The 14,796-nt window shown below is 43.9% G+C and overlaps 1 protein-coding gene across 1 annotated transcript in view; it reads right to left on the minus strand.

The window, feature by feature from the left end:
• Positions 1-1,969: 1,969 nt before the first annotated feature.
• The window catches only part of rhocb (ras homolog family member Cb), a 35,683-nt gene continuing 22,856 nt past the window's right edge, over positions 1,970-14,796 (minus strand). Inside the window, exon 5 of the mRNA XM_070859256.1 lies at positions 1,970-3,313. Within this exon, the coding sequence (XP_070715357.1) occupies positions 3,143-3,313 (171 nt within the window). The 3' untranslated portion in view covers positions 1,970-3,142. The remainder of the gene's footprint in view (positions 3,314-14,796) is intronic.

Raw genomic sequence — 14,796 nt, forward strand, 5'->3', positions numbered from 1 at the left:
CGCCTCTCCCCAAATGCTGCTGCCTGTGGAACACCCGCTGGGCCTCTATAGGCCGCTCCGACACTGCTCCCGCCTCTCGCCAAGCACCAATCGTTGCAACACCCCACCAGTTACAGCCTGCTAACCCAAAAAGGATCCATTTATTTCTACTGTTTTCTGTCCATTAACCAATCCTCAATCCATGCTAGTATATTAATCCAGGAGCTGTAATTTTGTTCCATAACCTCTTGTGGCACCTTATCGAATGCTTTCTGAAAATCCAAATACACATCCATTGCTCCCCCCTTATCTTTTCTGCTAGTTACAACTTTCCTTTCATAAATTCATGCCAACTCTGCCCAATCCTATTATTTTCCAAGTGCCCTGTTACCACATCCTTGATAAGAAATCCAGCAATCAATTTATGCACTGCCCAGAGATCAGAAATGTGATGAAATTACACGTTTGATGTTGGTTGAAGGACAAGTGTTTGTGGAGCCCAGGGCAAATTCACCTGTTTTTCAAAACAGTGCCAGGAGATCTTTTACCTCCACCCATGAGGGGAGGCAGGCCTCGGTTTATGATGATCTCCAAAAGACATCACCTGACAATGTAGCACTCCCTCAGTACTGTATTGGAATATCAAGTATCTGGAGTGGGAATGACTCAAGTGAAAGTGTTACCCACAGCTGAATCCTAGCACACAGCTTCTCAATCTCACTTGTTACACATTGTGCCTTACTCCTGGCAATAATTTCAGCTTCCAAAGCCACTATGGCCATGTTATATATCTGCAGGTGGTGCATGGGATGTCAACTGCATTTCAGAGAGTAAGTGAGCAAATTACCAGTGTGTTGAGGGATCATTTTAGGCATTTGAATGATCTTCGAACATCCTCCTTTCTGGAGAGGAGGCACTGAAGTTGCATTATCCAGCATAAGTAGGTTTAGAGGTGAACCTGAAGGAGGTTCCCCTTCCTCCAGAAGTGAATGCAGTGGCTGACTGGGATTGAGAATCTTTCCCACTCACCAATCCTTGCCCAACAGGGAGATTTATAACTGGGCTTCGGTTCTGAAGCAGGGGACTTGCACACCTGCCACAGAGCAGCTGTGATAGAAAGCTACTTCAGCACAGACCTCCCAGGTGGGTGGTTATTTGTTTTTTTGGGGCTGGTGGTGGTGGGGGGGGGGGGGGGGGGGGGAAGAGAAAGAGAGAAACTATTGTGGGCAAAAAGGGAGAATTCTGTAACTAACTGTTTGAGGTGGACTGGGGCCTGGTCCACAACATCTATTCTACAGCTGGGCGATGCATCGGCATTCTGTGGTCACCTTCGGGTCAGATAGAATGGGGAAAACCACTCCCTGGCATGTTTTTCAACTTCATTAATAATGGAATATTCTGCAACCAAGAACCCAAAGAACATGAAATAGGAGGCGCCCATTCAGCCCCTTGAGCCTGCTCTGTCACTCAATAAGATTTGCTGATCTACACAACTCCACTTTCCAACCCTATCCCTTGGTGCCCAAAAATCTATCGATCTCAGCCTTGAGTATACGCAATGAGTGAAATTTTCTACCCCGGAGGGTTATGCATGCTCAAAGAATCACAACCCTCAGTGAAGAAATCGCTCATCTCGGTCCTAAATGGCTGACCATCTCAGCCTTTAATGGCCGACCCTTTATCCTGAGACTATGTGCTCTCGTTCAACACTCCAGCCAAGGGAAACATCCTCTCAGCAACTACCCAGTCAAGCCCGCAAGAGGAGACGACGCCCAGGTTTAATTTGTGGTGGGCTGTGTGCGCACGCGCATCAGCTATGGTAGTAGGAATGGGCCAAACTGGCTCAGTGCCTCGAACTCCAGGGACACAATCATGTTGCGCCTCTGGCTGAGTTTACAGTTTAGGCCCCTGCCCCAATCAATTCAGCATCTTTCACAAGCAGAACATCTCTGTGCATCCCAAAGAACAAGCTCAGTAGAACATTAAAAGCTTGGATTACTGGCACACGGTTTAAAGTGTTCCATTAAATTTATTTCTAGTTTTTTTTTTACATTAGTTAAGTGCCAACTGTCTGAATGTTATAAACCAGGATGAAAAGCAAAATGATTTTACATTTAAGCCACAATGTTGGTTATTGCATACAAGAGATTAACAGATCAGAGGGCGAGAGAGAGATACATACAAGGCTAGCTGTGCAGGTTGCAGACAACCCAACGTTGAGTGAACTTGACATCGAGGAATGTTCTTCGGGAAAACGGCTTCAGCCACTTGTCGACTAGGAATACGGTTAACAGGAGGCAACCAAGGGCAGCAATCACAAGTGTGTATCGTACACAGGAAGCAGAGCTTCACGGGAGCAACTGCACTAAACTGTGGTGGAGCCACACCTGCACAGCTATCACTAAATTCAGGAGGCCGCTTAGATTAGTGCAAACCCTTAAACAGGTAGGATAGGGGTTTACAAATCACAAAAAAAATGGGGACAGTTAGCATTTTATATAAATCCGAGCTTCAATACAAATTTGAATCTCAATACATCTACAAAAAGGCAAAAAAAACAAGTTGCTTAACGGAATGCAATTATACAAAAGCTAGTAAGTTACACTGCCATTCACTGGAGTCTGTAGCACTACTCCCAGTTTGGCCTGCAATGCGTCGAAAAACAAAGGGGTGGGGGGAGGGGAGTAGAACAGAGACGTGTAGACTAGAGAGAAATAGTTCATTCAGCAAATAAAGTGATCTGGTTACAGAAGATGTTGTTTATACAAACCAATTCATGTTCTGTATCAAATGTTCAAGTTAATGGAACTATGCAGTAAAGTTGTGTTTGACTATATAATTATGAGTTTTTTTTTATAACAATGTAGATACCCAAATGGTACTAAATTCCCCCCTCCCCACCCACTTACAGTACATAAACCCACACTGTCATGAGGTGCTGGTGTTCATGGTCTCAAGTCAACACTAAACTCCCCCCATCGCACTATTCAAATACTAAGCATTACACAGCAAGTCAAAAAAGGCTCAGACTAAAGTGTTTGAAAAATAGCCATTTGGAAACCAGGGGGTGGAAAAAAAAGAGGAACGTCTCCATATACTGTGTAAAAAGTTTGATAAATGTTATTACGTCCGATACAGTACATGCGACAGTATGCACCAGAGCCTACAACAACACACACTTGCGTCTCTTCTTGTGTTTGACTTGTAACGCAGCCCGTGTGGCCATCTCAAAGACTTCCCGCACTCCTTCCTTTGTTTTGGCAGAGCATTCCATGTACCCAAAAGCACTGATCTTGTTGGTCATGTCCCGTCCTTCCTCTGGTTTCACAGGTTCCTGAGCACACAAACACAGCATCAGCACACATACACCCTGCCATTATAGAAACAGCAGCAGTTGACCACCATTCGGCCCGTCAAATCTGCACCAGTTCTTCTGAAGATCCAGTCAATCCCACTCCCCTGCTCTTACCCCCCCGTATCCCTACAATTTTTTCTCCAAGTATTTATCCAAATTTCTTTTGACAGCTATGATTGAATCGGTTTCCACCACCCTATCAGGCAAAGCAATCCAAATCCTAACCAATCGTTGCGCAAAAATGTTTTTCCTCCTGCCGTCTGATTCTTTTGCCAATCATAATCTGTGCCCTTTGGTTCTTGACCCTTCGGCCACCGGGGGGGAAAAAAAATGGTAATTTACTCAATCTAAACCCATGATTTTTAAACCCCTCTTGGCCTTCTCTGTTCCAAGGAGAACCGTCCCGGCTTTTCCAGTCTATCCACGGAACTGTAATCCCTCATCCCTGGAACCTTTTAAGTAAATCGTTTGTGCTCTCTCCAAAGCCTTCAACCACACTGGGATTGACCCAGAGCTCAACACCCACCTCGCCAGTCTAGCGCTACGTTAGAAACAGGACGGCTGGCGTAAGGAATGGAAACGTTACACAGTGGGGACAGAGGTTAGGGCTGAAGCAGATTGATGGGGCAGGGTAGAAGAAGCTTTACTCCCAAGGTAATCTTGGGAGCTCCTGCCACAGACTCTGGGTGCCTGAAACACAATGTGCTCCGTCTCCAAATGGGCTGTTGCAGTGTTATAGATTCTATGTAATTCAGTCATCATATCTAGTCATTGACTGCTCCATCTTCAGCATTCTCTGCCCTCCAATCGCCATTACAAACTCTTTTCCCGCAATCGTGGACTCCAAAGCGGGGATTATCCAATCTTAGAGATGGGAACCAGATAAGTGTCAAAACCAGTGAGGGAGCTGATTAATCAGGGTTTTGGGGGGTGGTGGGGGGAGAAAGAGAGAATTGTTAATGAGTCTCCAGCCCAACCACTCCCCTCCACACACAAAGCTGGCTCATTTGATAAGATTTTTTCTGTTCTCCCATCTTGCCCTTCTGCTTCCTTTTCAGCTCACAATTGCAAATATTTCACTACCCAACATAATTCCTGCTTGATGAAAAGATATTTGCTCCAAAACATGGGGAGCAGGAGAAAATGCTTCAGTTCATTAAAGTTCCTACCACCTTGAAGTCCAGATTCATTGCACCACCTTTCCCAGGACCTCAAAACTGGAACACACTTCCCTCCCTATTCCTTCCTCCACCCCACAAACATTTAAAATCCAAGCTCAGTTTCCTAATTCCATTCATCTAAAAATTAAAATCAATCAAGTGTTTCTCAAAAGGAGCTATGTAAGTGCCAAGACAGACACGTCCCAGACCCGAAGGAAATTCAAGGCCATTCTAAGCAAAAGGTTGCATTAGCATCCCACAAACGGAGATTTGGCAGTGGGAACAGGAACGTGGCCAGGAAAACAGGAGAATTTTTTGTGGAATTTCTTCGAATAGTGCCACAGGATCTTTAACTTTCACCTGTTCCCCAAAACAGGTCGATTGAAAAGTTATTAACTTGCATTTATATAGCACTTTTAACGTAGTAAACTGTTGCAAGATGCTTCACAGGAGCATTAATGAAATTTGACAGTTATATAAAAGGAGTATTAGGACAAGAGGTAAGGAGCCTCTTAAGGGAATCAAGGGATATGGGGATAGAGCAGGAAAGTAGAGTTGGCGTAGAAGATCAGCCATGGTCTCAATGAATGGCAGAGCAGGCTTGATGGGCCGAATGGCCTACTCCTAATTCTTGCGTTATGTTCTTAAACGAGGAAGGGAGAGAAAGGCAGAGGGGAATAGCAAGATAATTCTGGAGTGGAGGACCAAGGAAGCCAGACACAGCTGCCAATGGTGGAGCAAAGGAAATCTGAGATGCACAAGGGGACAGAATTTGAGGAGTGCTGAGGGCTGTAGGAGGTTACAGAGATGGGGGAGGGGTGAGACCAGAGGGATTGGAACACAAGGATGAGAATCAAAACAGGTGTTGCTGGACTGGGAGACAATGTAGGCCAGAGCACTGGGGTAACTTGTGCAAGTTAGGATATGGGCAGCAGAGTTTTGGATGAGCTCAAGCTGATGGAGGGTGCAAGGTGGGAGGCTGGTTTGGAGAGCATGGGAATATCTGAGTTTAGAAGTAAGAAGGTATGGATGAGTATTTCAGCAGCTGTAGTGCCAAAGTGCTGCCCACAGAGGTACTTGTCCAGCTGGTGCAGTGGGTATGAGCAATCCCATGGCACTAATTGAAGAGCAGTTGTCCTGGACAATATCCCTCCCTTGACAGGGAACCGAAAGATTAAGTTATCACAATTCCAACTATTTTGCAATGCTTCATTTATGCTGCCTGTCTTAAACTTCATCTCCCTTGGGCAAGCCTGCATTTCTCAGTCAAAACAATTTGGACAGAAATGTCAGGAAGGAAGCCATTGGGTGAACAATGAACCCTTTTCCCAATGGCGTGTGCGCTGAAAAGGTTGATCATAGCAAACTGTTGGAAAAAATGATACGGAATATGCAACTCGCCATGATTTGAAAATCAAAATCATACATGATAGATCAGATAGAAAGCAAGTCAGCTTTCATTGGTTTCAGTCAAGTTCGAGAGCAAAAATTGCTTCATGTTTCCCAGGCCATGTCCCTCCTCAGAGTCCTTCAACAGAGGTTATATACTATACATGGCTTCCTTGGCACCACAGAGTTAGAGACTGTTAGATTTTTGGATATTAAGGGAATAAAGGGATATTGAAAGTGCAGGAGTTGAGATCGAAGATCAGCCATGATCTCACTGAATGGCAGAGCGGGTTCAAGGGGCCAAATGGCCTTCTCCCACTCCTAATTCTTATAAACCCAAGACTCGAGCAATTCCGGCATGTTCGAGAGGACGCAGAACTGCCAAATTAGGCAAGAGTTTCCAGCATCATATTGGGTTATAAAAAAGGACAAAGTGGAAACACTTCCTCAAATCACAGGAATCAAGCCAATTTTAGTTTGTGGTTTGGGGGGGAGGGGGCACTGTGACCGTCTGTAAGCAAATCAATATAAAAGGGGGCGGAGTAAACATCCTGTTGGTATAAGCAAAGTCCACTTAAAACAGCTTGACCCCAGCTCTCAGCTGGTGGTCTCAAAGACAGGAAGCTTTCAGTTTTAATCCCAGGCACACAACTTCCATTTGAAAAGTGAAATATTTACAATTTCTCATCAGAAACGGGATAAATTCTAGATGCATCGCACTAGGTCATTCGTCTCCATTGATCGTTTCACACAAAAATGCTTGCCCGCACAGTAATTCAGCGTGTGCAAAGCATTTAGCCATTGGGAGGCGTATGGGGTGCTATAGAAATGCCAATCTCTACTATTCCATTCCAAATGGAATAAAGTTGCACTTGTTTAGACTTGGTTATTGATTTGGAGAGGAGAACTGGAAAACAGCAAGTCAAAAGTCAATGCAAGAATAGGGGGGGGGGGGGAAGGATGAGTCAAAGGATAAGGGTGCTGAACCGGAAAAAGTGAAAGATCAGCCAGACAAGGAGTGATCTGGTCCAAACTGAGTGGGTGGCAATGTTACCAGCTCGACAGATCAAGTGGAAAATCATCCAACTAGAGAATCTTACAGCACAGGAGGCTGCCATTCAGCCCATCGTGCCTGTACTGGCTCTCTGCTATCCAGTTTGTCCCACTGCCACGCTGCTCTTTCTCCATAGCCCTGAAAACAAAATGAGGGGGATATATTAGGCAATTAGGGTGTGAGAGCTCTGCAGAGAGAAATTCAGGCAGAAGTGGAGAGCAGCACTAAAGCACGATCATGAGGAAGGCAGTGTAGCTGGAAGGTAAAAAAGGAGGATTAGAAGAGAAGGCTAGAAATAGCAAGGCTTTTCCACGCATATAAAAATACAATAGTTAGGATCACTCAAGGTTTAAATGAAAGTTTATTGTGGAGAATCATGGCATGGTTAAATTTGTATTTTATACAGCGGCAGAAGTGAAAATGTGGATGGAGGAGGGCGGAATAATTGTAGAGATTAGTTTTAGAATTATTTAAATGCAGAACTCAATGTGGATGTCAGTTAGTGAGCTCTGATGACATCCACCCCAAGCTGTTGAAAGGCAAAGATAGCAGAGGTGCTGGCCACAAATTTTGCAATCCACTTTCAATATGCAAATTGTGTTGTGGGAATGGAGAGTAGCCAATGTTACCTCCTTTCTTCAATAAGTTAAAGGTAAATCAGTTAACTGTAAACCTCAGCAGCGGCCAAACACAAGGCATAGAGATAAAGTTAATGAGCATTTAGAAATGGATGCTCAGTTTAAATCATGGACAACTGAAAACTGAAGGGCAAATCATATATTTGACAAATTGAAAGATCTTTTTAAAAGTAGCTGAGCACATTGCAGCTGCCCCAACTATAACCTTCCAATGTTCTCTAAAATCAGGAACCCTTCCTTTACATTGGAAAATTGCACGTCACTATTTAAGAATGACGAGAGGGGGGAAACCAGGGAGTTAGACCAGTTAGCCCAACATCTGGTCAGGAAATTGCTCGAGCCTACTTAAGGATAGGATGACTGAATAAAATTCTCAGCGGAGAGGTGACTAAAGTAGCAGACAGGGGAATGTCTATGGCTATTATTTATAGAGGCCTCCAGAAGGCACTTGATAAAGTCCCACATAAGAGACTGTTATCCAAGGTAGCAGCCCAAGGAATTTTGGGCAAATTATTGACCTGGTTAGGAACTTGGCTGAGCAGGAGACAGCTGGTTTACTGGGTAGGTACTCAAATTGGCAAGATGTGACCACTGGTGTTCTGCAGGGATCGGTGTTAGGGCCTCAATTATTCACAATATTTATTAATGATTTGGATGACAAAGATAGGTGGCATTGTAGGTAGTGTAGATGAAAGCATAAAATTACAACGGAATATTGACAGATTAAGTGAATGGACAAAACTGCAGCAAATGGATTTCAATGTAGGCAAATGCAAGATCATCCACTTTGGACCAAAAAAAGATAGAACAGGATACTTTCTAAATGGTGAAGTGCTAAAAATAGTGGATGTCCCCAGGTACATAGATCATTAAAATGACAAACAGGTACAGAAAATAAATCAAGAAAGGCTAATTGAATGTTGACCTTTATATCTAGAGGACTAGAATACAAGGGTGGCGGGGGGGGGGGAGGTTGTTCTGCTGCGGCTATACAAAACGCTGGTTAGACCACACCTGGAGCAGTAAGCAGTTTCTAGGCACCACACCTTCGGAAAGATAGACTGACCTTGCAGCATAGGTTTACCAGAATGACACCCGGGATTAAGTTACGAGGAGAGATTACATAAATTAGGCTTGTATTCCCTAGAATTGAGACTGTTATGGGAGATTTGATCAAAGTTTTCAGGATATTAAAGGGAACAGATAGGATAGAGAGAGAAACTATTCTCGCTGGTTAGGAATTCTAGGACTAGGGGACATAGTCTAAAAATTAGAGCCAGACTTTCAGGAGTGTGTTTAGGAAACACTTCTACACAAAGGGTGGTAGAAGTTTGGAACTCTTCTGCATGACACTGGCTCAATTGTTAATTTTAAATCTAAAATTGAAAGGTTTTTGTTAACCAAAGGAATTAAGGGATATGGGCCAACGGCAGGTATATGGAGTTAGGTCACAGATCAGCCATGATGTCATTGAATAGGCTCGAGGGGCTGAATGGCCTCCTCCTGTTCAAGTTATTAAGGACTGCTTGGACAGATTTACAGAGATTTTCAGATGGTGTTCAATAAGGTATCGCCAGAGTGACAAGAAATATGTAGACATCAGTACAAGAGGAGATGTTGCAGCATGGATAGAAAGCAGATTCATGGACAGGAACATCTGGGTCAATGGGTGTTGGGTCAGATTGAAGGGTTGCAAGTGGCTTGCATCAAGGGTCAGTGCTTGCTCTACTCATGATTGGATACAGGGAGGGGATACAATCGCAACTTGCCGACAATGCAAAAGTAGATCTCAAGCAGCAGGGAACACAGTAAGAGTTCAGGAAGGCAGACAGGTTGGGCAGACAAGTGGCACATGCAATTTGGGGGGTTGGGGGGGGGGGGGGAAAGGAGGAGATACAATTTGGGAGGAAAAAAGAGCCAAGGATGCAACTGCCCCCAATGTTGCATATGCACATTCCAATGGTCTGTTGGATGTTCTTGCTGGATTCACAGCCCTGCTTCTCAAATGTAGCCACAGCCTCCAAAAGTTTAGGAAAGGACAGTAACCGTTCTTAAAATCTTAATGCGTACAAAATGCTAATGACCACAATTCAATGTCAATATTTGGACAGGAAGATTTTGCAGGTTTAATGGCAAAGTTGAGCATGAACCCGGTTTAGATTATAGGAATTTTTCTTTTTTTTTTTAAAAAAAAAGCGAAACATAAAACTTGAGTTAAACTTGAGCCTGGAGCTTTGGGCTGAGGAATCGCAGCTACTTTCAATGTGGAACCGTCTCTAATTCAAAAAGGCAGTCAGGCAGAAAAGGTTGAACATTATCCTGCTGGTTGTGTGATTACAAATCAAAATAGGTAATGGGAAAATGAGGCAAGTTTTTAATTTTATTCCCATTTCTTAATAAAATTTCCAAGGGGAAAAAACTCACTAGAGTTGGCATTTTCACAGCTCTCAGTCTGTTGTGAACATTATTTTTTTTAATTTGGGACCCGAATTATGTGCAGAATGATTCTGCGCAGCCAGGAATCAGTCCAAAAAACAGAAGCTGATACAGATCCAAGGGCTCAAATATGTAATTCCTGCAAAATGCAGATAGATAAAGCGATTAAACAAAGGCCAAGCCTTTTATGAAACGGCAGAGATTATAAAGAGGCAGAGTACAAAAGGAAAGTAATAAATTTGCACCAAACATTGGTTAGGCCAGTTAGAGTACCATGTGCAGTTTTGAGCACCCCACAATAGGTAGGACGACATCGAGTGCACCGAGTGTAGATTCACTCAGATGCCAGGGATGGGGAACTATAGTTACGGAGAGAGAGATTTGAGATACTGGAACTATTCCCACTGGAGCAGGGAAATCCAGAGAGGACGTTGAAGAGTTTTGATGGCAAATAAAGAAAGATTACATTCGCTCCCTTCATCCAAGTCAATATAGATTGTAAATAGTTGAAGCCCCAGCACCAATCCGTGGCACCCCACTAATTACTGTTTGCCAATCGGAAAGTGACCCATTTATCCCAAGTGTTAGTATGGATAGAGGATTGGCTAACTAATATATTACCCCCAACCCCGTGAACTTTTATCTTGTGCCACCTTACTGCACCTTATCAAATGCCTTCTGGAAATCCAAATACATCACATCCACTGGTTTCCCCCTTATCCACCCTGCTCGTTACATCCTCAAAGAACTCCAGCATGAACATTTATCTTTTAAGTGATTGTCAACTTAGCATTAAAGCCACAAATGGTAGTTGTCCAGTCTACAAAACACAGATCTTGTGGTAAGTTATGATTTAGAGGGGCGGGAAATTTAACCCCACCAGGAGAACACAAAAGAATACTTAATATTCAGCTATTATAAATTAAATTTACTCCTCACTTGGGATCCAAAGGACCACCATCTGCAAATCCAATAGTTTGAGCACAGAGCACTGGATCAAGCCCACTTGCAGTTTGCGTTTAGTGGCAGGCCAGACCAGCTTTGTTTTCAATCAAAGCTAATTGAACACATCAATTTTTTTTTTTGGGGGGGGGGGGGGGAGGGTGCTGCAGTAGTCGTGTCAAACAAGGCTGATCCTTGTTCAGGAACAGTGCAAGCCAAGAGCAAGTAATTGTACTGGAGGAACTCAGCTCCCATGAACCAAACAGCTGGGAGAAGCCATTGAGGCAATTGTTAATCCTGCCACTAGATTTGGCAACATATTTCTACATTGGGGTGTCATTTGGAGTTGGTCAGAATATAATTTTTTTTTAAATAAAGCTCAACTATACAAAGATTAAATTACGAGAGATTACACAAACTAGGGTTGTATTCCCCAGAATATAGATTATGGGGCAATTTAATCGAAGTTTGAAGTTATAAAAAAGGGAACAGATAGGGTAAAGCAAAAAACTAATTCTGCTGGTTGGAGAATCCAAGACTGGAAGACAGTCTAAAAATTAGAGCCAGACCTTTCAAGAGCAAAGTTAGGAAACACATCTATACACAAAGGGTTGTAGAAGTTTGAAACACTTCTGCAAATGGCAATTGATGCTGGGTTCATTTTAAAAATCGGAGATTGATACATTTGTTAACCAGAAGGTATGACGGGATAAAGGCAGGTATATATGGAGTTAGGTCACAGATCTGCCATGATCTCACTGAATGGCAGAACAGGTTCGAGGGGCTAAATGGCCTCCTCCTGTTCCTATGTATAATTCTATATATTGACATACAAGGCCATTTCACTTACTATTCCTTTAACCTAAAGTCAGATACATTACTTTTGTTCCTAATTAGGAGCAGAAACACTAAGCCAGGTCCTCCTGATCAAACCAAAACCACAAACCGATGACGCCAATACCCCCTCTTCCTCAGAAGTGCTATTTCAGTGAACCAGGAACTTCCCTCTTGCATTACACAATGTAGCAGTGAAAGGGCAATCTTGGGGGGGTGGGCGGAGAAGAAAGCACCTCCGTCACAAAGACACTACCAGTCACCACATACTGCCACACAGGCTCACCAGAATTGCCACTTGGGCAATAGAATGAAGGATGCCCACAGAAGTGTACAACAGCAAAGATCACCAGCTTCAGGTGAAAAGTGGAGACATTGACAAAAAAAACCACAACTGTGTAATTAGAAGTTCAGTCAGTGTGTTGAACATAAAGTATAGTGACCAAAGCTACTTATCCAATTGGATCCCCCAAAAATTCAGCACCAACTTCAGAACCAGTCAGATGTTGTGCTAACCCCTCTCACTCTGCTCCTCTTGGGCCAATCTTCACCCTCCACAGAGTGGGAAACAACTGCCCGAGAGCTCAGGCAAGGCAGGCCCCAGATCGCTTTACAATGCCGGCCATTGCAATCCTGGTGCCAAGACAGAGTCGGAGCAGGGGTGGGTGGGGAAAGAATAAACTGGGATCGGTTCACTATATATAGTTTGCCTGCGCTATGATGCAGAGGCCCATTATAACAAGGCTGTCCTGTATTCAACGACGTCATCCCACAAGTCTAATCAGATTGCCATGTAACCAAAGAGAAGGGGCGGGGGGGGGGGGGAAGGTTTAGTGACAGCCTGTTATTTAGTACCAGTGCTAATTAGCCATGTGTGGGCTGAGTTTATAATGTGCACGGAGAATTTCAAAAAGGAATGAGCTGTTCTGGAGGCTCAATCTCCATGGGTCCTACATTTTATCTGGTCTTTCAGTTGACTCCAGTCAGGGCAACAGTGGGGGTATTAAAACTAGCTTCTGGCCCCTGGTTTTTGGAGGGGAAGACAGGGAGGCGGATGACAAAAGGAAGGAGAGGGGAAGAGAAAGTGAAAGGAAGGCAAACTCACCTGCCTACTAGCATGCATCACTTGTCATAATGTGGACGCGATGCAGTTCAGGCAGAAACTCCCACAGCAAGATATCACGTCACCACTAAACTCAGACAAAGAGGGGTCACTTGGGGGTGAAGTAATGAGGGCTGGCTGTACCAGTTTAACTGCACTCTAGCCTGGCCTTCACCTGCACTGTAACGGGCTTGCTCTGGGAGGCACGCGAGAGCGAGAAAATAAAAGATGGAGTAAAAGGTGACATAGGAAGAGGAGGTGGCCATTTCAGCTCTTCGAGCCTGTTCTGCCATGCAATTAGATTGCATCTGATCTGTACCTTAACTCACCCACCTTGGTTCCATATCCCTTCATACCCATGCCTGATAAAAATCCATCACGCTCAGTTTTGAAATTCTCTATCAACCCCCAGCTTCAACAGAAAGAGGGTTCCGGATCTCCATCACCCTGTATGTTTGACATCCTCAGAACGGCCTGGCTCTAAATTTTAAAAAGGTGTTGCCCCCTTGTTCTGGACTCCCCTACCAGAAATAACTTCCTATCTAGCCAGCAAATCCTTTAATCATTTTAAACACCTCAATTAGATCACTTCCATTTTCTATCCTTAAGTAAATGCAAGCTTAGTCTATGCAACATGTCCTAATAATTTAACCCTTTTAGGCATAGAAACAGAATATAGGTGCAGGAGTAGGCCATTCGAGCCTGCACCACCATTCAATATCAAGGCTGATCATGCAACTTCAGTACCCCATTACTGCTTTCTCTCCATACTCCTTTAGCCATGAGGGCCATATCCAACTCCCTGTTGAATATATCTAACGAACTGCCTCAACAACTTTCTGCGGTAGAGAATTCCACAGGTTCACAATTCTCTGAAGTTTCTCCACATCTGTCCTAAATGACTTTTCGCTTATCCTTAGACGGTGACCCCTGGTTCTGGACTGCCCCAACATCAGGAACATTCTTTCTGCATCTAACCTGTCCAATCCAGTCAGAATTTTATATGTTTCTATGAGATCCCCTCGTTCTTCTAAATGCCATTGAATATAAGCCTAGTCGATCCAGTCTTTCTTCTATGTCAGTTCTGCCATCTTGGGAATCAGTCTGGTGAACCTTTGCTGCACTCCTTCAATAGCAAGAATATCCTTCCTCAGATTAGGAGACCAAAACTGAACACAATATTCAAGGTGTGGCCTCACCAAGGCCCTGTACAACTGCAGCAAGACCTCCCTGCTCCTATACTCTCATCCTCTCGCTATGAAGGCCAACATGCCGTTTGCCTTCACCACCTGCTGTACCTGTATGCCAACTTTCAATGACTGATGTATCATGACACCCAGGTCTTGTTGCACCTCCCCTTTTCCTAATCTCTCCAGAGAATATTCTGCCTTCCTGTTTTTGCCACCAAAGTGAACACCTCACATTTATCCACATTATACTGCATCTGCCATGCATTTGCTCGCTCACCTAACTTGTCCAAGTCACCCTGCAGCCTCTTAGCATCCTCCTCACAGCTCACACTGCCACCCAGCTTAGTGTCATCTGCAAACTTGGTGTATATATAGTGTAAAAGTTACATCCTAGTGCATACTGTACTGAATTTAAAGGCAGATGGAGAGACAACGACAGGGCAAAGCTTATTACCAATACAAAAGCAAAATACTGCAGATGCTGGAATCTGAAGTAAAAACAGAAATATGCTGGAAATCTCAGGTCAGGCAGCATCTGTGGAGAGAAACCAAGTTAATATTTCGGGTCTGTGATCCTTTGTCAGAAGTGACAAAGTTCTACAAAGGGTCACAGACCCGAAACGTTAACTCAGTTTCTCTCTCTGCAGATGCTGCCTGACCTGAGATTGCCAGCATTTTGTGTTTTTATTAAAAAAAATACCAAATTAGACCGAGAAA

This window comes from Pristiophorus japonicus, chromosome 17 (assembly GCF_044704955.1).
Source record: "Pristiophorus japonicus isolate sPriJap1 chromosome 17, sPriJap1.hap1, whole genome shotgun sequence".
NCBI lineage: Eukaryota > Metazoa > Chordata > Chondrichthyes > Pristiophoridae > Pristiophorus > Pristiophorus japonicus.